The sequence below is a fragment of the Epinephelus lanceolatus genome, chromosome 7, assembly GCF_041903045.1.
Source record: "Epinephelus lanceolatus isolate andai-2023 chromosome 7, ASM4190304v1, whole genome shotgun sequence".
Taxonomy (NCBI): Eukaryota; Metazoa; Chordata; class Actinopteri; order Perciformes; family Serranidae; genus Epinephelus; species Epinephelus lanceolatus.
The window spans coordinates 32,492,862-32,519,982 of NC_135740.1; the positions used below are offsets into that span (position 1 = coordinate 32,492,862).

The following is a 27,121-nucleotide window of genomic DNA, read 5'->3' on the forward strand; positions in this document are numbered from 1 at the left end:
AAAGCGCACCAGTCCTGTATTTGGGCCACTCATTAAATTCTAAGCATGACTTAATGAAATGTATGTTTGAGATTTTGAGGGATCCTATTGCTGAACATCAAAGCTTGTGAGTGACGTACCCATCAAAAACTTGCGCTGTCTGCTCAGGGTTGAGAATGAGGCAGGAGTGGTACCTCCTCAGCACAGCTACAATACACAGACACAGGCTGGTGGTGTAGCTGCCCACCAGGCTGGACGACTTCAGCAGCAGTTCGGCTTCCACCAGACTCAACTCATTCAGAAGCTAAAAGACACACACAGACAATGGATTTTATTAGCAATCAAGAATTAAGAGAGATTCATCTGGATTTATCCTTTTAGTGATGACATTACCTGAATAGCAAAGTCTATGAGGCCACTAATGTTGAGGGAGTACTCCATGAGGTCAAAGATGAACTGAATGTGCTGGACGAGAGGCAGGTGATAAGACATCCCTAAGGCAAAGCTGGTGATCTGTTCCAGCACATTCCTGGACACCTGCACACAAACAAAATGTCAGACATCAGTAACATGCAAAAAAAAAAAAAAAAAAAAAACGTTTATAGCCTCTGTCCTGACACTGGGCTGCACCACAATAACATGCCGTCATTCAGCAGAGCTCAAAGACAGCCAATTTAAAGCAGCAGAAACATTCACGAAATGCCAAAATATTTTGTCAGTTGCTGGTAATTTTGTTATTTGAGGGAGAGAAACAGGACACATTCCATTTAAACTTTGTTTTCCAGTCATAAAGCTTGAATAAATATCTCTTTGCTTTTCCTCTATAAACCCAGATAACAGATTCAACAACATGTTCTCCATTAACCGATTAAATCATGCTGAACAGGTTTACTTCACTTCTTTGGGCTAAGTTGCCAGTAAAACTATAAGAAAAAGAGTATGAAGAGGCTCAAGGTAGCATACAATGATGCAATGAGGTTGCTGCTTTGTGTCCCTAGGTGGCATAGTGCCAGTCAATTGTTCGTGTCCACTAGAGTCCCAACCTGTGAGGCACTCTTAAGACAGCTGATGTTTAGTTTTATGTGCCATCTGGACAAGTCAGAGAACCACATAATTGAAGCCCTAGTCAGCCCCCTGAAAAGCTGCTATAGATTCACTTCTAGGCTGAGATGGCATTGGTGCAATAGCTTGTACATTTTATAATATGCACAATTTTTTGTATTTCCTTTTTTATACTATTTATACTGTATGTTGTGTTATATGGACCTGTGTCTGCAATAAAGCTTTATTATTATTATTATTATTATTATTATTATTATTATTATTATTATTAAATGGTTGAATTATTAATATTTAAAAAAGTATCCTTTCAGACTGACATTTTCAGAAATGCACCTATTCACTTTCTTGCTGTGAGTTAGATTATATACACCACTTTCTGGGGCAAATTCACAAAAGGATTGCGCTGCACAAAACACACAAAGGTGTGTAATTTCTCAAAGCACTCGCAAAGGGTCAAACGCACTCCTTACAGCAGTGGGAGCGGCAGTAGCTCAGTTCATAGGGACCTGGGTTGGGACAGGAGGGTCGCCAGCTCAAGCACTTGTCCAGACCAAGTATGGAGTGTGGACTGTTAGCTGATGAGGTGACAGTTCGCCTCCTGGTCACTGCCCAAGTGCCTTAGAGTAAGGTACCAAACCCCCAAATGCTCTGGGTGCCTGTCCAAGGCAGCCCCCTTGCTCTGACATCTCTCTATTTAATGCATGTATAGGTCCTGTTTGTGCATGTGTGCCTATTTCAGGCCTGAGTGTATGACAACACAGTGAAAAAAGATCAGAGATTAATAAAGTATATCTTCTTCTTCTTCAAACTGCGCTGCCAATCAAATAGTGCCTTGATGCTCCTGTGCTATTTGCATGTAAAATAAGGTAATATGCATATATTTGCTGCAAAATTGGCCCCTTTTAATGTGAATGAGTGGGATTCACAAAGATCAGCGTAAATAGACACACACAGTTACAGTGAAATTAGCGAGTTCAGAGAGTTGGTGATAACTGAAATGCATTTATAAGAGACGATAGGCTCAGACTTTGATTAAGGCAGCATTTTGTGATTTAACTGAGACCAAAATTATGTTAGTGGCACAAAGGCAACAATTGTACTTTGCCACTTGAATAGCTGCAACCAGATGCAAAATTTTATGGGTGTGTTTGCGCTGCTGTATCATTAGCACAGTATCTTTTGTGAATTAAACCATGAGACAGTAAAGATAGTAGTTGCAAAAGATGTGTAATTCATGGTGCTATTAGCAGCGGCAATCCATTCTTTGTGGATTCACACGTCTGTTGAGTGTGAAGCTGCAGTCGGCAGGTGATTAGCTTAATTTAGCAAAAGAAACCCAGTTAGATTGCCTTAATTGCAAGACACCATGATGCTAAGAAAACAGACCAAAACAGAATCCCTGTAAAAACAAATCTTCTCATTTGTGCCTTTCAGTGTTTGTACAGATTACACAGGCGAGACATAACATGTTAATTTGTGAGCTTTGGAGTTGCTTGTTGGCTGATTTTGTTATGCTAAGCTAAACTAGCCATCTCTTGGCTGTAGCGTCATATTCAACAGACACATATGAGATTGGTGTCAATCTTTTCATCTAACTTTCAACAAAAAAGCAAATAAAACTATGAACTATTCCTTTACAACAAACATGGTTGCTAGCACATCCATAATGTTAAAGTAAAGCTGATTTTCTAGATGAAAATAAATTATTAAATGACAAATGGGGCAACTATTTTAAAATCTGTATTGCTCCATAGAAACTTGACCCTGGGATTGCTGTTATCTTAAATTTATGGCACTTAAAAATGCAAATTAAATTATACATTATTTTCATAACAGTGTTTCATGTTGTTTATTACTGACAGTATTGAATTTAGGATCGACTACATTCTCCATTACAACCTCTACTACTGAGATATCTAAATGCATTATGTTCTGCTATGTTTTTAAGTGACAGTCACCTGAGTGCATTATATATTCAAATTGTATTCAGACATCTCTCAAGAGAAATCAAAATATATTCAAATCACATTTACATTCAAATGAGTCACCTTGGGAGGTCTTCTGTTTTAGGCTGCTGGAGTTATTTGCATTAATAAACCCTGTGGCGGCTCCCCAAAAAATGAACTTAGTCCTACACACTCAAACATGAGACTGAGTGAAGTTTCCTGGTCTGACCTGGGAGGTGACTTGGTGCTGGTCAAAGTGGGAGAGGTGCTGGAATTTGGAGAAGATATCTTCTGCAGTGGGAAAGGCCTCCGGCTTACTCCTCTTCCTCTTTTGTCCTTCCTCACCTCCTGCGTATGTGGGAAAGAGAGGAGAATAAATATAAGAGAAGGAGCAGCGACTCCTAACTAGTCAGTGGTATTCTTTCCAGTCTGCCGAACAGGCCAGCCGTAAAATCGAGTTAAGCCAATGGTCTGTTATCTTACTTCCAGCCTCCTTCGATTTGAAGCTTCAGTGCAAAGGACACTGCTGTAAAGGCACTTTTTAAAAAAAAAGGAAAACAGTGCTTTTCATGTAAGAGAAACACAATTGTGAGCTGAAGGTCATCATCAGCTCGCAGGAGTGTGATAAGGTGACACAAAACGCTCCAATCTATGCAATTATAACTCTGAAAACCTTAAATCAGTGTAATAAGGTCACATGTATCGGAGATAAAGTGGCTGGGAACAGATGAGGGCTGTTAGCATAGAAATTGGGTGGAAAGAAGATTGAGTGATGCAATCCCCCAAGGGGTCGATAAAGAAAGGGAAAAAATGCTTGTTCTTTTAAGAAGGGCAGATGAAAGGGAATACAAATGAAACGTATTCAAAGAGGAAGAGTTATTAGGAAGATAACAGCTGGAATGGCCACAGTGGGAAATCCTGCATGTAAATGATGTTTTACAAACACACAAGCATGATAAAGCTCCTGCGTTACAAACTGCTGTCTGGCAAAACATTATCTTTCATGTGATACACATGGATTTCTCCGCAGAGAAAAAAAAAGAAATAGCCAATAAACTGGCGGACACATATCAAAACTTTAAAGCAATTTCTATGACAACGTTTTCATCATTAAACATGAAAAGTAGGTGAAATGAAACTGAATCGTAATCTTATATGGCAGTTTGCCGCCAGACAAACTGCATGCCTGCAGCTAAGGTAATGTAAAACGTAACTAAATGGGAAAAACAGGACATTACGCTATCAGTCAAAGGCTGATAAAAATGAGGAACCCAGTTACCTGTCTCTGCTGTGCTTTTGCGGTTCAGCACCTTCAAGATGTCTTTGGTAATTTTCTTGATGGTGTGTCGCGCCTCATCTCTCAGTTTGCCCACACCGTACAGCACCACTAACCGCTGGTTGCACTCATGGCTGGCGCTCTCCTCCTGAAGGAAATGACAAAGAGACAGGAAGAGCCTCATAAAGTGGATGCTCCTCATAACCTCAGCAGCACAGAAAGACGAACTAGAGTTACCACCCCGCAGTCGTATGCCTCTGCGCACCAGTCAAGTTTCTCTTAGAGTTCACATCAATGTCTGTAATAAAACATGGATGCTTCAATCACATCTTCCCCCCGACAGCAGAGAAGATCTTTACAATCAGCACAGTTTAAAGATTAGCGTCACCGATTCAGAGTCTGACCAAGTATCTCCCCTTCTGTTGCGGAGATACGTAATTCAATAATGGCCAGAAAAGTGTTTTATGTAGAACATTATGATGTCACAGTGAAGATGACCTTTGACCATTTGGATATAAAATGTCATCCTTTTTATTATTTTATCCTATTAGACATCTGTGTGAAGTTTTGTCATAATTAGAAAATGAATCTTTGATGAATGGCCAAAAAACATTTTCACACTGACCTTGACCTTTGACCTACGTCCACAAAATTTCTGACGTGTTATTGAGATATCAAGTTCACGAGGATGAGACTGATGAAAGGTCACAGTGACCTTAACCTTTGACCACCTAAGTCCAATCATTTCATTGTTGAGTTTGTGCCAAATTGGAAGAAATTCCCACAAGCTGTCGCGAGAATAGGATGGAGGTCACGGTAACCATGACCTCTGACCACCAAACAATTTATCCTCGAGTCCAAGCCAACCTTTAAGCCAAATTTGTAGAATTCCCTCGAGGCATTCTTGAGATGCCGCATTCACAAGTATGAGACAGGCAAGATCACAATGACCTTGACCTTTGACAACCAAAATCTAATCAGTACATTGTTGAGTCCAAGTGGGCGTTTGTGTCAAATTTGAAGAAATTCCCTTGAGGTTTTTGAGATATCACGTTCACAGGGATGGGTAGGTAAGTTCGTTACTTACCTGAAAACAGACCTAACATAATAGACACAGACACAGCTATCTGTGGCACAAAGGCATAACAATTTGGGCCAGACAGATGTGACAAGGACTGAGGAAGATTTCCTCGAATCCTAATTTCATAATTATGAGTTCTGGGTTTTTAAAAGCATTTCAACATTCCAGGCTGGATCTAAATGATTCAGCAGGCATTATTTCTCTGGAAATGAAGATCACCATCCACTAAAAGCAGTCATGCTATAGAACTGCCAAAGCTTTACCAGACTTCTCGTCAAAACTTTCAGGTGCAAAATCTTTTAGAGTCTAACAATGTTTGAAACGCCTGCAAAGCTGCATCAGCACATTAACAGAGCAGCAGCTTGAGTCCCCTGTCTGTCTACACATGTTGCCTTCAGGCACAGTGTTGGCTGTGGGTCACCTGTGTTTTGGCAGCACTAAGAGCCAAATACACAGTCACTGAAGTTACAGGTGTAAAGCAAAAGAAAATAGACTTGAAGCCTAAAAATTTGCTACACTGCTCACAAAATTACTCTTCTGGGTTGCAATTACGCATGTGTGAAAAGACAACAGAAAACATGGCTGACAGGCTTCCTGTGTAGAAAAAGCTGTAAGGAAACTAAATCATAACCACCCAGAGGAGTACTTTTCTGGGTTGTTTTTAAATGCCAAGCTGTGAGCTGTCTTACCTGAGGAATGGGGAAGTGAGTGGCATACTGAATGTGGCGAGGTTGCTCATACAGTTGAGGGAAGGCGGGGTCCATGCCCTTGTCCTTACAGCCGGCCTTGCTGTCCTGCTCTGGAGCCGGCTTCTCAGGAGAGGGGCTCCCCTTTGACTCACAGTGCATCGGTGGAGAGAACATCTGTGAGGCAAATTAAATGACTTCACTTCAGGGTACACAAGGAATTCCAAATTTCCAAAAAGGCAATTATAATCATACAAATATCACTTGATTGCAAGCAATATTTATGCATGCATTGTGGAAGGAAATATAAGGCGTTAAATGCTGTGTGTACCTCGTCAAAATTAGCACTGGAGTTGTGATCGATTTCCATCGACTCCGACAGACCGGTATCCTGTTGAACAGATCAATAACCTTATGTTACCCTTCTACACCAAGCTGCTACTTTGTACTGTTGCACAAATGACTCATCACACTCCACAACACCAACAACAGATGCCTCCAACATGCCTCCATCTTGACACTGCTGCCCGCATCCTGCTCCTTGCGCTCTGACTCATCGGAGGGCTCGTCGCTGGGGGAGCGCGGGCGCGGCAGGTGGGAGTCCGAGGCCAGGTCACCACGGGAAATGAGCGTGCACATGTAGATGTTGTGGGAAAAGACGTCGTGACGGATGAGCTCGCAGAAGAGCAGGACCAGGTTGGAGAACTCCACTCGTTCACTTTCGTTCCCAGGCTCCGCTGCAGAGAGGGAAAAAAGATTTGAACAATTGAATACCAGGTTTCCCCTCGCCAAATCATTTATCATAAATACACACTGGGTAATGAAATAAGAGGCAAAGACAAAGAGGATATAAAGTTCTTTCAATATCAAATCTAGACTGACAAATTTGAGAATCACAGCTGAAAAAAAAAACAAAAAACAGAGAGACTCACTGAGTGTGGGGGCCTGAGTATCAAGGAACTGCAGCAGCACATCCTGAAAGACGGGTAGCGTGGCAGCCGAGAGGGAGCCAGATGACACGGAGCCCTTCTCATCCACCACCTCTGATTCACCACACCTCTGCAAACAAATACACACCAGACAACACACAGCAAACAGCCTTTGAGTGCTCAATGTAAAAAAACCTGTTTAAAAGCTTTCCTTCGGATCGGTATAAGATTTCATTATTTGCCATGTGGGAGGGTGTGTTGATGGCATCCCAGCAGTAACTCATACTGTGCAAACCGTCATGTGGAAGCAAAAAAAAAAAAAGATGGATTTGAGATTGTTAATTTCAGGCTTAGATAATGTTACTAACTAAACCACTGATTACATTTATTCACACAGCGGCTGCTGATTTGTAAAACTTAGGCACTGTGCTGACTCTTATCCCCCCGAGACCCTGTGTCCTCATATGAGGACGTCACATTTTGGGTTTACTTGACCTTATACTTCATTCTACTTAACTTAGACCTGCTGTCCTCATCTGTGGACATTTTTGTGCCATCCAGTGGTACTAAGAAGACAGTACACTAATCCATGTAAAAACAAGATGGCAGCCATCTCTGCCAAGTCAGTCTGCAGTGACACAAAAGTGGACAAGGTCCAAAACCTGATCACATTTTATGGTTGAAACTTGTTTATTTATGATTAATAATGTTTGTAGTTTGGTATAGCAACAAATTTGACCAATTTTAGCAACAGTAACAAGCTAAGACGCTGTTAATTAGTTAGTACTCGTTTGAGGACATTGGGACTTTATTGTCGTCTCATTTGAGGACATTAGAACTCAATTATCGTTGACAATATTTCGTTTTTCTATACTTATCAGGTCCTAGTGACCCCAAAATAGCTAGGAGAAATTAAAAATGCACATCAATCAAATGTTCGAGTGTCAGGAGGATAAAGAAGTTGATGTTCAGGGCCAAAGTCAAGACAACTGCAGTCAAATCTGACACAAGCCCCTTTTAAACATGCAACCTCTTCACTAGGTGTGTGTATTCAGAGCCAGAGCCACCCCAGAGGACACCAAAACCAGGTCTTCTAGTTCAAATCACTTATTGTGCATGGTTATTTGTAGAGTTGAGACCGATCCGATTCAATATCAGGTTCCAACACTGGCGTAATTCACTCATCGCATATCAGACTGATGTCGATAACAACACAGATTCCATTGTCTGATGTTGCTTATCAGGCATAGATCGCCTGTCGTTTACCCACGTAACCCATCTCTGGCTGTCTATTCACCTTAGGAGTTCAGTGAGTCCACACCCTGACTCAAACAAACAATGGCTTGCCTATTTCTTTCCCATCATAGTGTAAACGTGCATGGAGAATGTCCCTCCAGCTCTCTTGGGAGAGCTGCAAAGAAACTAGTTTAAGAAACTACACTCGTGTCTTTAGAACAGAGTTTGAGCGGTGGCTCAAAGCCCTGAAAACACTGGGTCGAAGAGAGGGCCCATAAACAACATGTTACGACTATCTCAAGGCAATTGAATCGAACGCAACTGGACTTGGTTTTGTCTTAGAAGACGTTTCACCTCTTATCCAAGAGGCTTCATCAGTTCATGCTTGTCTGACTAGGCTGAAACTAGTCTGACAAACTGGTGTGGAAGCACCCAGGTGTTACGACATGTTACGACCTTTTCACATCAACGCTCCTCCGGTTTTCAATCAAGCAAATACAGCCTGCCGTTTGTTTTATCACAATGACGGTCATTCGGCTCTTTAAACAGATGGTGTGAATCCCCTTTGGTGCTCTCAATAAATTCTCAATCAAACACTCTGCATAGTAACCATAGCAACCAGCCAACTCTTGTTGTCTTTTCTTAATTTGATGGGGTTTTCTGATAGTGCAGGTATATATTTCTCTGCAGAGTTTTTGCACTAATGTTTCGCGATTTGCAATTCCAATGCCATGAAAATGTTATGCAAAAAGGGCCTTTGGTATTGTTATCAGTATCTAAATCCAGGTATTTATTATTATTATTATTATTATGCACAAATAATCTAATGACAAAACAAAATCAAACAAATGTGATTAAATACATTTAATATTTTCTGGCCAGTTTTATATACCTGACAGTGTGATGAGGGCTTCGAATCTGCACTGAGACCATCATGTTCGAAGATAAATGTGCAGAAAATGTGACTGATCCACTGAAAAAATAAATGCAGCCAAACAGCAAAAGAGATTTTTGTGGTGGAGTGGATTTAGTCGATTAGAAACCAGAGCGAAAGAGATGTAATTAAGTTTATTACCATTAAAACTGTTAGTGTGGAGTTGTCGAAAACAAGCAGGGGACAGAAACTTGTGGCACCAGCTCACAGAGGACAGTGTGTCTCTTACCTCTGCTTCTATTTCAGCCTGTCTCTTTTCCAGCAGCTTGGCCACCACCATGGCCCTGTGCCTGCCAGAACGCTTACAGCACACGGCCCATTCACAAAGCAAGGTCACCACTGCGTCATCATCTGGTGACATCTGGACAGAAACATGCGTTATGAGACAATGGGGCTAAAAATAGAAGCTTGTGGCCACATTCATAATCTGGTGATCAGTTATCACAAGGTAACAGCACTGCAGAACAAAACTCACTTTTCAATCCACTTTGCAGCTCCAACATTTCTTTTTAATATATCATTTATATCTCCAAATTTACCTCATGCTTTATACATAATAAAAATGGAAAGAAGGCAGGTGAATCGATCCTTACCTCATGGCCATCTTTACTCTGGCCTGACCCAAATATTCGGTTGTACAACGAATCCAGTGAGTTGTTAAAGTCAGACTTCTCAAAGCTGTGGTTGTCTAACACCTCCAGGGTGTGGAGAACCCTCCCGATGGTGAAGCCTGGCAACAGATTACAGACATCACTTCAAACACTGACCTTGTTATGTGAGCTGTAAACAGTCTGTCTCCGCAGAGATAAAGAAACCTAACCTGCTGTGGTCTCCTGACACTTGTCAAACGACCACCTGAACTCCACCGCCTGGCCTCGCTCCTTCACTTGCTCCTCGATTTCTCGCAACTTTGTGCGAACCTGCGGGGGAAAGAAAAGGTGAGAAAAAAATTACTCTGACATCTCAAGTAAACCGACACAACGCCTTTGTGCTGTAAATACATTCTTTATTTTGGAATACATTCAGCAGAGGTGTAAGAACCATTTTTATAAAGAGAGGTATCAAAACATGGCAAAACATCCTTTTTATTAGCTTTTCAGTAAAAATGTTTTCTGTGAAACTGCAGTTCCCTTAATGTGATTCATGATATTTTTGCGATGGAGAAATGAATGCCGGCTCAAACAGTTTGAACGCCTGCTGGGAATCCTGGAGTAGGTTTTTAATACGATTTTAAAAGGTGCTGCATATGACATTCAGAGCATTAATATAGCAGCAAAGCACTATTTGCTGTGTAAAGATATAGCGGAGTAATGGCGTGTAAGTTTTGTTTTCTTTAATTTATTTTTTTTATCACTGAATGTGATAGAAAAACCTGGATAACACCTAATTTGGACGGTATTTGCGATATCTCAACAGCTGTAGTTGTGCTGTAACAGTTCAACTATTTCACTTTATTATTTATAGATGTTTAACAGATTATCTATAGAGTACATGTGACGCATATGTGTACACTCCAAGAGAACTCAGACCCCTCCTGAGGTGGTCTGAGTTCTGTCACTTAACCTGTGCACTGAACACAAAGTGCTCCAGGTTCTCGCTCCATTCTATTCAGCCCTCTAGATCACATGCTATCACACTGGGACACTTGAAAAAACAGACCAAACCTTGTCGGCCTGTAGCGCTTGCAAAGATGCAGGACAAGGAGTAGTTTGGTCCACCGAAGACACTGCACGTCTCCAGATGTGGAATGTAGAATACATCAAATGGCAACAGTATAGAGCACAGAAACACTGAGGTTTCCCTGCCTGCAATTATATGTTTATATGAAAGCGAGGGGCTTCATAACCGCACTGCAGCGCTATGTCAAAGTAAATATAAAACGGATTTGTCAATTTATATCATATATAGGCTATAGTGTGAACAGAAAGAGGACCCCATCAGAGCTGAAGCTGACCAGAAAGAGAACTGAGTCCTCTTTGAAATGAACTGACAATATGGACACAAAAAGAGCTGAGTCGCTCTTCTGTTGGTCCACTTTTTGGTGCACTTTAAGAGGACTGAGTTCAGTTTGTTTAAAAAGGACGATATGTGAAAACATCCTAAATCATTCTGAGGATATGTAGTGAATTGTGACATATACTCTGTATGTATTACAAATACTCTATACACTGTCTGTAGCTAGACTGCCAAAATATAGCATTCCCAAAACCTGTTAGAATGCACTAGCACTGCTTGCCCCCGAGAAAAAAAGAACAACTTCAGTATGCAGGATGTTTGTACCTGCTGTGTGAAGGCAGTATTGCCCCCTGGCATCGGTAAACTGGACGGAGCGATGGGCAGGAGGTCCAGAGGTGAACCAGTTTTGTTTCTGCTGTCTGTTAGGGAGTAATGCCACACCAGAGCACTGGGACAACACAGCACGATGCTCTGATGTGACAACAACAACACACAAATAACAGGGAGAAAGAACAAAAAGAAGAATGAGTCAGTGAGGAATTTTAAGTCTTGTCTTCCTTTTTATATTCCGTGTGTTGATTATGTGACAGTCAAAATGAGCACATATTACCTGTAGCATGCAGCTGAGGCCGAACACCAGAGGCCGGTGCTGCGGGCAGATGTAGAAGTCCGTGAAAGCTGTCTGGGGCTGGTTCCCTCCTGCCGGCTGCGAGGTCGGGGTGGGGGGCAGGGCGTTGCCTTGCTGCGTCAACATGCCGTGGGCTGGATGCCCTCCTGTGCCGGGGCCCAGGCTCCCGTCGCTTAGCAACAGGTTGAGGCGGCGTGTGCAGAAGTAAGCCAGTCTCCGTGACAAGTAAGCCGACTGTACAAATTCCCCTGAGTACTGCGGGGACGGAAGAGAGATTCGCAGCATTACCCACGGCACTCAGTGTCCATTAACATCAGTCGGCTTTGGAAATGGAAACACAATGAGAGGCTGCGGGCCCCAGGGGGCCTCCATCGGCAAAGGTCAGCACCAAAGTGCTGCGGATGAAGACATGCAACTGGTTCATGATAAACTGTTGACAGCTGTGGAAGCCCGTCATAACACAGAGTGTGCGTGACTGTGTAGCGCTGTATGAATGTTAAGCAGGGCTGCATACTTCCCAAAAACAATTTGTCAAAGCATGAGTAATGATGTTAGGTTGACAGAGAGATGTTAGGATAGTTAATGGATAAAGGGGTTTACCTGTAGTAAAAGTGGCAGGAGAAGTCTGAGAAGTTCATCTTCACCAGGTCGGACCTTCTCAAAACATTCCAGCACCCATGTCAGGAACTCATGTCTGTCTAACATACCATCCTGAACACAGAGCCAAACACAAGTGCGTCTTAATACCAAGCAGATAAACACAATACAGGGTTTAATGGCTCAATATTATAAGAAATATATTATTTTAATTTCACATGTGTGAAATGTCCCAAAATGATCACTTTAAATGTTCTGCCTGACCGATTTATTCAAACAGCACATGGTTATTATAGGATCTGCGGTTTCAGTTTGAGCCGCAGTTCTTGTGTCAGTGGGTGAGGTCAGGTTGGGTCGAGTCGGGTTGGATTGCGGATCTGATTGGTCATATGTGCGGCTGGCGGGGCGATGCAGTATTCCATGTCGTGGTTCCAGTTCAGGAGAAGGTCATGAACTCACTGACTGAAATATGCAGCGACCTCCTTCTTCACTTCGAGGAATCAGGAAGATAAAATGTATACAGAGAGAGTGGTGGGGAACTTAATCAGAAAAAGTCCTTTTTTGAGTCACTCTATTTAAATATACTGTAATTATTTTATTTAGAACTCAAAAGGAAAAATAATTATATTACTTTGTTCATCAGAATTGGTGTGTAAGAGATTCTACAGTAGAAGTGCCACAAGTCTCAAATTTTCTTGTGATACTTGCTGTGCTTTTGGTTAAAACTGATCTCAGCATGTTTATTAAAAATGTTTCGAAAAGCCTGTTTAATAAACCTTCTCTGCCGTTGTGTACTCTCTACACCATTCCAGCAAAATGGAAGCCTGAATGAACGAGTTGAGGAAAAAGCCATTTCCTTGATAGCTAAATGTTGCCAAGGCACATGATCAACTGAAGACTTTATAGAGTGAACCGACCTGAAACATGAACATGGCTAGTTTCTCGTTGTATTCCCACTGCTTCATGGCCGTCTCCACGTCAGCGGGAGTGGCCGGTAGAGGCGAGCTGCAGCCTTGACTGGGATACTGTCTGTAAAACTCGGCCACCTTCTGAAGCTGCTCCCACAGGTACTTAGTGATAATCTGGGTCCATTCTGCACACACAAACACAAACGTACATCTTAAAGAGGCAAAAACTGAATAAATGGCAGAACATATTCTACTCAAAGACACTGCTTATCATCCCATAGAAGAAAAAATATTGATTTTAAACAACCAGATACACATACATCACTTGCTTACCTATACAAGGATCAATCACATGCCTCTTCTTGACTTTAGTTTCTGTGATGGCTGCGTGATACGCACAGGTCATCTTGATCATCCATGCTGAACGCATCACGGGGACTGAGTACTTCGCCAAGTATCCAAAAACCTCCTCCTTTTTGCTAAAGATTGGAACCTGCGACAAAAACAATTCATGTGCATCAGTAACGCTGAATGAAACCACGCAAACAAATCAAGAATACGTCCGAAAAAACAACACAAATGGCAAGAAAAAAGAACTCAGGCAGGAAAAAAAGGTCAAAGGAATTTATTAAAATGTTTTAGCATCACAAGAGTAACGCTGAAATGCTAAGTAAATATAAACCATACACACTGGGTGTACATGTTGCGTCTGAATTATGTGAATACAGGCTTCAGTCTGTTGCAATAAAATAAATGTTCCAGCTGGATGATATTTCCTTCCCAACACTGCCTGTTCTGTGCTGAAAATGAATGCAGAGGTTTAGCATAAATGAAGTCCGCAATTTCAATTAAATCCATCTGCTGGCTTTTTCCTGATGTTTTGTCTTCTGTGGTCTGAGTGAAGTAGTTGAGCAGAAACCTGGAACTGGTCTGAAAAAGTAATCCTTCAAAGTCATTATAACCACAAAAAGAAAGCAGTGAGAAAACAATGTTGTGTGTATACAGCAAGAATAAAAGAAAATACATAAACTACAAAGCAATTGAAAATGATAAAGGCTTTCACACATTTATGAATAGAAAGCTGACCTTTAATTTAACCCGATGTATTCAATATTCAAGACCAATTTGCTGCCACTTGTAAGAGCACTTACAGAGAAATTTATTGTTGTGAAAGACCAAAAAAATCCACCAGCAGCCAATCTATAAATAATAGATCTCCAAGTTTTAAAAACAGCACCCGGCAGTAAAACCTGTTTCCACTAACAAACAATGACATTCATTGTGTTTTGGGTCAATACGCCCAAACAAGACAAACAATGAACTTGTTTTAAACAGAAGCATCAATTTGGTGGTTTTAATGAGGAAATAAAAAACACAGCATTGCTTACCTTTTCTCAATTGTTCTTGTTTTGTGATGTTGAATTGAATCGTTCAGGAGAGTTCGGCACAGTTTGGGGACTGTTTTTTTATCGCCGCGGCCGTTAGTTCTCTTCTTGGCTTTTTCCGGAACGGACATGTAAATTTCTCCGAGCGGTGATATACACATCAGGATGCTCCACGCCTTATCTGTTGGCTACTTCTGCCCAGGCTGTCCTGGCAGTGAACATCTATTGAGCCTTGCCAAACAATAAAGGAAGCTGAATTTGTGGGCTGACGTCGCAAAAATATGAGTATACAGCAGCACTAGCAGCTCTATGAGGCTGTAATGGTCATTACATGTTGAAAAGTTAACTCATTTTTTCTGGTTATTGCGAGTGACTATGGTCGGACATTGACAAACTTTTTTCAGTCTACGCTACACTTTGTCAGGCTCAACTGTACGTAGCTTAGCCAGGTAGCATCAGCACAATAGCATGGTAGCATTTTACACTGATTAGCCACGACATTAAAACCACTGCCAGGCAAAGTAAATAACATTGATCATCTTGTTACAATGCAACGTTCTGCTGGAAACCTTGGGTCCCAGCATTCATTTGGATGCCACTTGTCACGCGCCACCCAGACCCCCCTCAGCTGGACAATGTGCCACGTTACACCACAAAAACTGCTCAGAATGGCCAGAGGAACATGACAAAGAGCTCAAGGCATCAACCCCCGAATCCCCCAGATCCCAATGCAATTTAACATGCATGGGTCAAGCTGGTGCCACACCTCACAACCCACAGGACTCAAAGGCTCCATCTCCACCCCCCTGTTGCCAGACGCCACAGGACACCCTCAGAGGCCTTGTGCCATGCCTCCACAGGTCAGAGCCAAGTCCAATCCACTGTGGGTTGCCCTTGGATCGGACTCGGCTTGATCCATGGAGGCATGGACCGCTGAGGTATCGGCACGTCCCACAGATGCTGGATTGTGATCCGAGGAATTTGGAGGCCGGGTCGGTGCTTTGGACTCTTTATCACACTCCTCGCGTCATTCCTGAGCAGTTTTTGAAGTACAGCATGATGCATTGTCCTGCCAGTGCGGAGTGCCGTTGCCTTGAGGGGGTGTATCTTGTCTGCAATGGTGTTTAGGGTGGGTGGTGTGTGGCAAGTGGCAACTGATGATTCCCAGCAGAACACTGAGATGATCAATGTGGCTCAATCAAATCAGTGTTTTCTGGCTGATCAGTGTATAGTTAATGTAGCAACAGTTAAGAATGGTAACATGCTAACATATTAGCATGTTTTTGTCATACAATACAGTAGAAAATGTGCATCATATCAACATTGATAGGTCCAGGCGAAAAAATGGTTGAGCATGTTGAAAGACTAGCGCAACCGAAATGCAATTAATCGTATAGCTCTATTAATATATAATACTTTTTTTTTTTTTACTTTAGTACTTTAACAAAGTAAGGTGCTTTAAATTCAAGGGGGAATTCATTTTATTTCTTGCGCACATGAGTGATAAATGTTTTGGTGACAGCCTAAATAGTCAAATCCAGTCCTTTACAAATGTAAATTGTGGAAATCAGAAGAAGAAAGCATGAAAACAATAGAAAAAGAGAAGATACAAACAACATGCAAATGAGACTCATGTGCAGAGAATTACATTGATTAACCAGCCACCCGCAGCACAGCACAGAGGACGAGGCCAGTAGACGACTTCCCCAGCAACTACACTGCCAGTTAAACCAACGTAAAGAAAACGTCATTCAATAAATATGTCTTTTCTAGACTCAGCCCATGCTCTTACCTTTTTAGCCAGCTGTGTCAGAGGTTTAGTCCCCGCTAAATCCGTGAACCAGTTATTGATGGAGCTCTGTGACCTTGCTGTGACGAGCCAGAAGTTATCCTTCTGGTTGACCTGCGGCTTGCGTTTCCCTGTGTCTGGAAACGTGTTGTAGCGCAGCTTCTCTGCGATGATGCTGCTGAAGTTTGAACTGATCTGTGAGGAAGCATAGAGGGGAACATGTATCATGGAAAAATCATTCACACAGAGGCATGCAGGGATGAGCTAAAGTGCAGGGGTCATTACCTTTGAAGGGTTGAAGTTGACATTTTTGGCACTGCCATGTTCATCACCAGACACTGCTGGCTGGTTGTTGAATCCTTGTTTCACATTTAGGGCAGTCAACTCATCCTGAAACGAAGAACATTTCATGCAAAAGTGTCACCATTTCTGATCCCATTCAGCTAGAGGTAGCTAGAGAAAATTAGCATGTGAGATTAAATGGGTGTGCTGACACTGGAAAAATTAGCATAATAAAATTATATGTTACTTAGTAGGTATTTGAGATATTTGAGGCAACGTTGGCTGAATACCTCAGAGGTAAGGCAGTCAGTTTTCCATCTACATCAACAGATTATCTCAGGTTAATAATAGATCAGGAGCCAGCAGCTCTACCCAGCTAGGCCAAACTCCAGTCTTAAAACCGAGCACAGATAATTTAGCATGCATTAATGTTCAGCTCGCAGGTCATGGAGGTTAGCTGTGTAGGTTTAGCTAACTCGTTACATCAAAACATCAAGCTAACAAACAATTACCAGTCGCGCACAATCCAAAAAGCAAACGCATATTGTTCCCCATCTCAGAGCCCAGTACTGCCTGCAGTTTATATCCCACTGAATTACATACGGCAGCCGGTAAGCTATGTCAGCAAACTCTCAACGGACCGGTTGTTTTCCAAGTAAGCAGGCGAGCTAGCTAACAAACTGACAACTAGGAGCTGTTCATTGTTATTGCTAGGCCCAAATCGTCTAGAGGGCTTGCTAAACAGGCTAGCAAGTGTTAGCTTGAGCAGCTTCTTGGCTGACATTTTCCCCCCACAAAACATCATTCCCGGACTTTCACACTGCACATTATGAAACCTGACCTCTTTCTGCTTTGGATCTTGAGGATAAACGTCCGGAGGGCCGAGTCGGGGCCGCTTTAATGGCCGGTGTTCGTAACTTAGGATCCCGAAAGCAGCCATCATCCAGCGGCATCACAGCCAGGGCTTTCCTCCTCCCCAGCAGCCTGAGCCCTGCTACAACAACCAGACTCACTTCCGGTGAGGTTTTAAACCCGAACTTCAAAATAAGACTCAGGGAGAATAAATAAATAAACCATTTGACTTAAACTAATTTATGCAACAACAAAAATAATAATAATAATAATAATAATAATAATAATAATGATAAATAACACAAATATATGCTGTAATGATTACAAACATTACATGTTGGGCCAGTAAGATTTTGTGAATAATTTCGAAGCCTATGGTTGTGTGCAATAAAGTAAAATAAAATAAAAGAATAACTGCATGAAAATGTTTGATTTGTTGTCATATATGTAGATTTATATATATGTACAATGTTGGGGAAGCAAAACTTCCTTGAGGAGAAATAAATTGAATAAATTAAAATAAAATAAAATAAAAACTGCATGACAAAGCTTAACTATAGCGAAGCTACCTTGGGGAGAAATAAAATAAATTAAAATAAAGTAAAATAAAAACTGCATGACAAAGCTTAACTACAGCAAAGCTAAATTGGGGAGAAATAAAACAAAATAAAATAAAATAAAAACTGCATGACAAAGCTTAACTACAGCAAAGCTACCTTGAGGAGAAATAAAATGAAATAAAATAAAATAAAAACTGCATGACAAAGCTTAACTACAGCAAAGCTACCTTGAGGAGAAATAAAATGAAATAAAATAAAATAAAAACTGCATGACAAAGCTTAACTACAGCAAAGCTACATTGGGGAGAAATAAATTAAAATAAAATAAAATAAAAACTGCATGAAAAAGCTTAACTGCAGCAAAGCTACATTGGGGAGATATAGAATAAAATAGAATAAAATAAAATGAAATGAAATAAAATAAAAACTGCATGGCAAAGCTTAACTACAGCAAAGCTACCTTGGGGAGAAAAATTAAAAATGATCAAATTGACAATGTACATGTGATACAAAATTAGACCAAAATATAATACAAAAAAGACACATGCCAACACTAAATGCCACTTTACTGAGTTTATTGCAAAATGTCTTCACTTGTTCACAGGTCATACATCAACAAAGAAAATAAATAAATGAATAAAATCCAAAATCAAAATACCCCACCATTCACGAGAAAGTGACAGGAATGTCAGCTTTTCTATTCTATATAGTGTCCATCAGTCAGACAACTGCCTTCCAGAAACCAGAGTCCAGGTGGGGGTGTAGCACCAAGCAGGATTACTCAGTTATCCAGGTATCCTCTAAAACAGCATGCAAGAACTTTGCTGAACCTCTGTTAATAGGTAGCAATGATTAATACCAATTGTGGTCAAATGGAGTTCAATTGCAGTGGAAAAGCAATGTTAGAATAATGATAAAAAAAAGATTCCTTTCCTTTTATGACCCCCAGATCGTTTGGGGTTTGGTAGTTACAGTGCCTGCACAAAAACTGACAAAAAAAGTCATTTAAATACTTGTATTAGTGTGCAAATGTCAGCATATTTAAACTTACAACACGTTTCTGAAAAGTGCACTACACACACACTGACTGCTTTTGTGGACATGTGACTACAGATTCAAACAGGGTTGCAGCAGCATGAGATTCTCACAGTAAAATAGCTATCCCAGAAAATATTATGGTTTTGGTTATTAGAATTGTCAGATTGTCAGATTGTTAGATACGATGACCCTTAAAGGAATTAATAAAGAAGAGTTTTTGTTGTTGTGAAACAAACACTCAGAAACAGAAACCTGAAACCATTTTTTAAAATGGAAGTTTATGTAAAAAAGTCTGAAAGACAATTGAGGAAGGGAGATGCACACACAGGTAAAATTCTCCCATAAGTTGCATTTTTGATTCAAAACTGTCAATAAGCAAGTACAAAGTCTGTCCCTTAATAAAGGGGACACACATATGTAAAAAAAATTTGCCCTGCTTTTAATCTAGAAATTTTTAATCTAGAGTTTTGACATCATTTTACAGGCTCAAAATTCCTACTGAAATTTATAAAGTCAACAGACACAGCAAGGTGACACTGTTGTGCAAGCCTTTACCTTTGTTTTAGGTTTATTTTCAACATGCACAGTAAAAGGGAAGACTGGATGAACCAGTTGCCCAAGAGCACTGAAAGCTTCAGGCTTACTGAGCGTTAGCAGGTTTGTGCAAAGTCAACTGAATAATTGCAGCAGCAAAAAAAAAGCACAGAATTACCTAAAATGACACAGGCATTGAGGCGGGTCATGCTTTATATCCTGTTCTAAACATCCTAGTTTAAAAACGTTCAGTGTGTCAGCATTTATTTTTAGGAGCTTCAGTATTTCAGTGTGGTGCATTTTCCCTAAATGAATGTGTTTAAGCAAAATACTGAACAACAAGAAGTGTTTAAGCAAAGGAAAACTGTACACATTACAAAGAGACGGGAAGGAACAGGAGCTTAACTGAAGCCCAGCAGCTATTTTTCTTCCCCGGAACAAAGAGAAGAATGAACGAAGGACAGATATCTACTATTTGTAGTGTCTTTAATCCTATTTATTAAAATTCAGACTCCAAGCGAAGAATACATGCTGTTTAATAAACTTGAGTGACAGACAAATAAGCAGCAAATAACAATTGACAGTCAAGCATATACCAAACACTGTGCTCACAAACAAACATACTGTACACACACATCCTTGAACATACAGAACAGAGAGCAGGTATCTGTGAGCTCAGAAGATAAGGTTACATCATGTTGTGTGGTGTGTTAGATCAAGGAGGTAAAGCCTGGACAAGAAATACAAAGGCTTGCAGCTGCTAACTGTAATACTTATCAGGAGAGGGTCTGGTTAAGATAAGTGTGGACTGAGTCCAGCTGTTTGTGAACACAGCTGTTTATCCCTCTCTCCATCACACACACACGCACGCACGCACACACACACACACACACACACACACACACACACACACACACACATGTGCAGAGGGTAATTTCTCTGCAGTTGCAGTTCCTCAAGGTTTGTTTAGAAGTGAATAAATAAGTTCCCCTTTCACTCCTGTACAGCTTCAAGAATTCCAACTATTTCCCTCTCTTGTTAAGGAATTTACGTTGTTTGCAAACAGCTGACCAGTTTCCACACAGAGCACATAATGGGCTCAAATCAGCACGTTGTCAGCTGTGGAACAGGTGTGTGTGTGTGTGTGTGTGCACGCAGCAAATTAAAGGAACAGTGTGGAAGACTCAGAGGGATTTTGTGGCCTCTAGTGGTGAGGATTGCAGATTGCAACCAGCTGAAACTTCTCCCAGTTAGAATTCCTTCAGTGTTTATTGTTCAGGAGGTTTGTACTGGATTATTCACAGAGGTCTCTTCCTCTCCAATACATGCAGACCAAGGGCCGTATTCACAAAGCTTCCTAGCACTAAGAGTTGCTCCTAGTGACAAAAATCAAAGAAAATTTGTTGTGACATTTTCTTAGAATTTCCCCTTAAAGTTCAGGCAAGGACTTTGTAAAAAGAAAAGTTATCCGCAGGGCATCTTAACCCTTAAAAGAGCTCCTAAAGTGAAAACTGTTAGGAACAGGGAGGACTTTTAAGAGGCTTAAGAGTTTCTTAGTCAGAGGAGAAAATGGTGGAAACACAAAGAGGTCGGAGAAATACTCTCCAAACGCTGGATGACAGTGAGTCAATGAAATGCAACGGATTAGATTGTACAGGAATAATATGTGTTGTCGATCTCATTAGGGATACGCACACATTTCACACCCAGCGCAATAACGGGATGATGCTGTAACGCCAGAAACAAAATTATCACAATACTAAGATAGTTGGAAAACTGGAAAAATGCTCCAGTCCAGCAGTGACGACTTGAGTCTGTCTCAACCTTCCATCAGCTAACAATGACAATGCTTTCACAGTCAGCAGTTCATTTCATTTCCACTGGGTGTCCACACCTTGCAGGCTTACAAAAAGGCATGTCTGTGACAACCAATCACATCTGTTAAAACCTGGCAATAGGGTCAACCACACCTACATAATAAGGTAAAAGTTTTTGTCCCTAACTCCTAAGCCAGGACTCCTTACTAAAAGTTTTTAGGCTACGTTAGGAGCTCTTTGAGAGTATTCTCAGAATGATTGCGAATACAGCCCCTGGTGATTTAAAACGGTAGAAACACTAAATAAAGCAGTTTCATGTTAAAACAATTTGTTTTTCCGATGTTAGCAGCCACGGACACGAAAACAAGAAACCTAAAAACCATGAATGGCCCTATCTAGAGCCAGTGTTTGGTTTGACCGTTCTGGGCTACTGTAGAAACATGTCGATTCGGAGTGCGGGGACAGAGTTTGAGGAAGACAGTGAAGGAAATGTCAGATGAAGCAGCTAGATCTAGTCAGTGGATTTGGATGAGGAAGAATATCAGTTGGGGGCCAGCAGGGGGAACTACTAAGCAGGGTACATAACTTTTTGAGATCAGGTGAAGAGATCCACCAATCAGTCCTCTCAGGAGGAAATCCAGGAAGAGGAAGGTATTTAGGTGTGGGAGTGGCCTATTTGAATCCCTTTTGTTTGAGATCATGCTGCAAGGTGACTGTGTTTGCTGATCCTGTGAGTTAATCTTTTCTATCTCCTTAAACTTATGATATGTAGCGTGTGAAATAGGGTATGGTAAATGTGCTAGGAAAAGTAGTATCGGCACGGTCACTACCTGGAGTTCGCATAAATGGAGCCTGGTTTGTTGAAGGTGGCAGTGCTGTTTGGACTGAGAACGCCATGTGTAAGTAAGGAAAAGGAGGTTGTTGGGTTGGTGCGGGGAGCAGTGAGACCTGGCATTAGGGGAGTGTCTCTGGGACACCAGAGATCACTGTCTAGCCTCCTGGAGGTGTCGTGGGACCAACTAGACGAAACACTGGTGAAAGAAGGTTCCCACCTGATGACCCCAAAGACGTGTTAGTTATCACTGCTCATTGGTCTGTATAGTTAAACCTTGCTGTAATAGCTTATCACAGGGCTTAGGAGGTTATTCACTGAGCACTGATCCTTTATCTAGAGCACAAATTTCTTGTGTTTATTTGAACTTGGTGATGTCTGTGGATGAGGACCCGCTCCCTTTGTGGACAAAAACTGCTCATTCTAAAGGTATCAAAAACAACACACTTCTAATTTTCAGGTGATTAAACATACTTATTATATTAAATTCCATTTCTGCCAGTACATCCCTCTAAATCCTGCACACTAGAAGTTAAAGTGCCTAAAGCCACAAAAGACTTCTCTCTCCCCCTTTAACACGTAAAATCAGACAACTGGACATAAGCATATATAAAAAATATTTTTATTGAAAAACAAGAACCTTCATAACAAAAATCAAACATTAACAAAAAAAATGACTACAATCTCAAGTGTACAAAGGCAATCTTGAAAGTGTATCAATGCAACGGAAAGATATTGCACTCTTCATGATTGTTCAGCACGTACTTGATTATAAGGCAGAAGTTTACAATCCTCAGTATCAGCTTTGTTGCACGTGACATAATGTACCATGGATTACAACCTCAATAGCAACTGCATCACATAACTTTGTTCGACACCAGAATCACCTTGCTGGTAAAAAACATTACCATCAGTGTAAAATGTGCAGGTTTTAAACTCCAGCATTTGGATTAAGAAGAAACTTCGGCTCATTAAAAAACACAGTACTGGCATGCAGTCTAAGAAAAGCATGCTTACATGGCTAACTCCATTATATGACCTGAAAGTGTTTACAGCTCTAGGCACATATCGCATCTGCAGTCATTTACTGAACGACTGCATTATAACACTGAACTAGATGCATAAAACAAACAGAAAACCAGTGATACATTTTAAGCACATGTAGACAGTGCCTGATAGGAATGGTTAATAGGTGATTTATTTTAGAAGTACTGTATTAAATAATTAAAACGGATACATTCCTGCACAGTGAGGTCTTATTTATGGAAATAAAACGACTAAAACTAATCCGGAGACTCTCTCTGATCAGCTGACCTCCAGAGGAAAAGAAAGTACCACATGTCCTTGCATGTGTCCACATGAGCTATAAAGTGCTATTGTCAGTGTTGCTGCTCTGTTTCACTCGCAGTCAATTATTTGGCCTCTGGGGAATAATTCAGCAAAGAGCAGGAGGCTGTTTCTGCATAGTGAGATTTGATGTGTCCCTCAGAAACGTGGTCGCTGGGTCTTTGGTTTGGAAATAAACACACACTGTTACACGGAGCAGCCATCACAGGGCCCACTGTATTCTTTAACACATCACAGCAGGACTGAGTTAATTTAATTTTGTGCATTTCAGGTAGTCCTCTGAATGTATTTGTGGTGTCACTGCTCACATCCAAAGTTCAGCTCCAGCTCCGGCGTCTTTTATCTGCTTTGGTTTTCTGATGCTTCCACCATGGCTCTGAATCTCGAGTTTTCATCTGCCAGCAAGGCAGCGGGACTGTCAAACTCCAAAATCTATGCGAATGAAAAGGATAAACAGTGATCAGTGGCAGCATATCAAATCAGAGGCTCAACTCACTCATTCCATGAACTTGTGCAGACAGAACAAAAAAAAAATCAAGGCATATTATTTTCTCTGAGAATATTGCAGCCCAAGTTATTTCCAGCATACGACAAGAATTTTAATGTCTGGAAAATATTGACTTCGGGCAGCTTTGTTACGCTTTGAATGAAGAGACTTTTCTGTAACCAATGCTAATCGATTGCTAAAAGGTACTTTACACTCAGATGTGGATGTGGCTCAAATGCAAAACTTTTTTTTTCTGCTATATTGGATATCTTAAAGCAGAGACAGACAAGACTGGAGATGAGATACAACAGATTTAAAGCTTGAATTAAAAGTTAAGGTGTCACAGCTACATGGTAACACCATCAAAGCTGAATATGTGCTACATGGAGGGACACTTTGCAAATTTTCAACCAGCTTTGTGTCATTACATGTGGGTAGTATGTGAAAATTAGAGCTCTGATTCTCTGTCAGAGCCCAACTAGGCTCAACCTGTTGGGTCCAGGCTGGGCCGGGTTCTCAATTGTCCCCCAGGCTTGAATCGGGTCAGGTCCTCCACCATCTACCAGTGTTATTTTCGTTATGAAACTGGCAGTTCTTAAGCATAAATAGCAGGTGTTGTATTGGACTAAATCAAGAAGGGAAGAGAGAGAAATAAGGTGGGACTGTGATAAAGACAGAGCGAGAAAAAGAGGGTTTTTGATCAGGCTCAAGCCCATAACTGCTGCCATGTAGTAGTGTATATAAACTTCCTCCCATCTTGTCAGCATCTACATCTTCCTGCTCATTTACAAATGAAAATCCACTGGATGACACAAATTAATTTTTGCTTCAGTTTGTAATTCCTCATTTATGAATCCCCACTGCCACCATGGACCCACAGAGAATGGAAGCGGATCAAGAGAGAGACCCACCTCTCTGTCTCTCTCTTAAACTCAGATCAGTAAACTAGGCAGTGCTGATCAAATAGAAGATTCTGTTTCTGTATTGCCTATTTCTCACAAATGTTTTCATAAACATATTTTAGTGCACTGTTTAGCTGTAATTCAAGACTGTTTGTTACCTGCCAGCTGCCATATTGTTTTTGGACGGGCAACTTGCATTACGTCACCCACCAGTGGGAGCACTTATTGGTCCAGTCCAGTGCGGTGCATTCTGGCAGTAGTAGGTTTTCTACCTCTTGAGCAAAAGCAAATGCTCCAGCTTTTTACCTCTGTTTTCTCTGGTCACGTGGCATCAATTTGCATCTTTCTACTGCATAGTTTTGTGAAAAGACCCTGTTTCCAGCAGTGAAATACTTATTTATGCAAACTGTACTGTTAGACCATTTAATGCTGTCTTATTATAACAAAATAAGTCAGCTGCATTAATGTATGTGTAGAAACTGCCATTTCGCTGGCAACCCACTGCAGAGAGGCCAAACTTGGTGGCATGGTCACATGGTCACAAATTAGGGGTTAATTCACACCATGAACTTGTCTATCCCAAAGCATTCATCACATCTCACACTAAACTTCACACGCTGTTACAACCTCAGACAGACAGGTTTACTCAGCTTATTAACAGGGTTAAGGGGTGACACTGAAGCTGGTGACCATTTGTGTGCATTTCATGTCATCACTTGCATCAAATGTCAACCTGAACACAACACCAACCAAAGTAAAGTGTGCACTGCCTTATCCAATCTATCACCTCAAAGGGAGCAATTCACACACTAAACCAGGGGTGTTTCAACTTGGAATGAGTTTCAACCGCGGAGGCCGTGTGGCGCAATCATGCAATCAGTCACAATGCCTTTACACACACCTGGCCATTGTCCAGGACCATGACCCTGCTGCAGCTCATCACTGTGTTGAGACGATGGGCGATGATGAGGGTGGTGCAGCTGCCAAATGCACAGCGAATGGTCTCTTGGATGAGACGATCTGTCTCGGTGTCGATGGCTGCTGTTGCCTCATCCAGAATAAGAATCTGGAAAAAACACAGCAAACATTACAGAAACAATAAAACAAAACAAAAGATGATGTTAATCACATAAAGAAACAGTCTAAATCTTGTATTTGCTGCATTAAATGTAAGATTATAAAATAATAGTGACACAGAAACAGGAAGAACATCACACATACTGCATGCAGCTCATGTTTGTGAGCTGCAGTTCTGATGCTCACCACTAGGTGGCAGTGTGATCCCATACAGGGACACATGCACCCTGACTATCCTCTTATAAGAAGAGGTTTTGTTTTCTTATTATAAAACTGTGGAGTATCTCTCAGTTGAGCTGCTATCATCACCCATTTCAAACAATGTTCCATATGTAAATGTGAAGTAGCTCCATTATACAATCACCTTGCTGTTGCGCAGCAGCGCTCGGGCCACGCAGAGTAGCTGTCGCTCTCCCACTGAGAAGTTCTCCCCGTTCTCTGTCACCTCTGAGTGGAGCGAATGAGGCAGCTGGCTGACCTGAGCAGGGTCAAAGGGCACAAAGGACGAATGTCAAGGGCTTATATTCAACTAATGCATCATCTGACAGAGCTGAATCAGCATGTCACTTACCATCTCTTTAACGTGTGTCTTCTCAAGAGCTTCCCATATCTGGGCATCAGAGTATTGATCCCACGGGTCTAAATTGGTCCTATCAGAGAAAATAAATTATGATAACATTATGAAAATGTCACATTAAGACAAGAGGAACAGTTCACTCTACTGCCGAAACTACACTCCCACCCTGCAGGTCAGTTTTCACCTGAGGCGGAGGTTATCGACATCCATAAAGCAACTGACTGACAATTTTTATAAAATAAAATAAAATAAGTCTGGTGTTTGAAACACTATTTCCTGTTGAATTTACTGAGCCTGTTTTCTCATTTCTTCCTGCCAAACATCATTTTGGTTTCTCTTATGATTTCTGCTCTGATGTGGCTTTACATTCACACTAATATTCTATACAACAATAGTCCCAGATCAGTGCTGGGCCCACACACAG

General features: G+C 41.2%; 2 protein-coding genes across 3 annotated transcripts in view; both read right to left on the minus strand.

Annotated features, from left to right (window-relative positions):
* Window positions 1-17,673, minus strand: part of med12 (mediator complex subunit 12) — a 33,002-nt gene extending 15,329 nt beyond the window's left edge. The window contains exons 1-19 of the mRNA XM_033633320.2: window positions 17,516-17,673; window positions 16,678-16,782; window positions 16,396-16,587; window positions 13,552-13,711; window positions 13,228-13,403; window positions 12,314-12,424; window positions 11,696-11,968; window positions 11,410-11,556; window positions 9,950-10,049; window positions 9,723-9,859; window positions 9,359-9,490; window positions 6,963-7,089; window positions 6,538-6,767; window positions 6,362-6,421; window positions 6,034-6,207; window positions 4,267-4,411; window positions 3,217-3,335; window positions 373-516; window positions 120-283 (exon numbers count right to left, since the gene is read on the minus strand). Of these exons, the coding sequence (XP_033489211.2) occupies window positions 120-283; window positions 373-516; window positions 3,217-3,335; window positions 4,267-4,411; window positions 6,034-6,207; window positions 6,362-6,421; window positions 6,538-6,767; window positions 6,963-7,089; window positions 9,359-9,490; window positions 9,723-9,859; window positions 9,950-10,049; window positions 11,410-11,556; window positions 11,696-11,968; window positions 12,314-12,424; window positions 13,228-13,403; window positions 13,552-13,711; window positions 16,396-16,587; window positions 16,678-16,782; window positions 17,516-17,617 (2,798 nt within the window). The 5' untranslated portion in view covers window positions 17,618-17,673. The remainder of the gene's footprint in view (window positions 1-119; window positions 284-372; window positions 517-3,216; window positions 3,336-4,266; window positions 4,412-6,033; window positions 6,208-6,361; window positions 6,422-6,537; window positions 6,768-6,962; window positions 7,090-9,358; window positions 9,491-9,722; window positions 9,860-9,949; window positions 10,050-11,409; window positions 11,557-11,695; window positions 11,969-12,313; window positions 12,425-13,227; window positions 13,404-13,551; window positions 13,712-16,395; window positions 16,588-16,677; window positions 16,783-17,515) is intronic.
* A 5,240-nt stretch (window positions 17,674-22,913) lies between these two features.
* LOC117261038 (ATP-binding cassette sub-family C member 5) overlaps window positions 22,914-27,121 on the minus strand; it is a 57,224-nt gene continuing 53,016 nt past the window's right edge. For both annotated transcript variants that reach the window (XM_078169456.1, XM_033633236.2), the window contains exons 26-29: window positions 26,692-26,770; window positions 26,485-26,598; window positions 25,945-26,109; window positions 22,914-24,086 (exon numbers count right to left, since the gene is read on the minus strand). In XM_078169456.1, coding sequence (XP_078025582.1) covers window positions 23,994-24,086; window positions 25,945-26,109; window positions 26,485-26,598; window positions 26,692-26,770 — 451 coding nt within the window. In that variant the 3' untranslated portion in view covers window positions 22,914-23,993. The remainder of the gene's footprint in view (window positions 24,087-25,944; window positions 26,110-26,484; window positions 26,599-26,691; window positions 26,771-27,121) is intronic.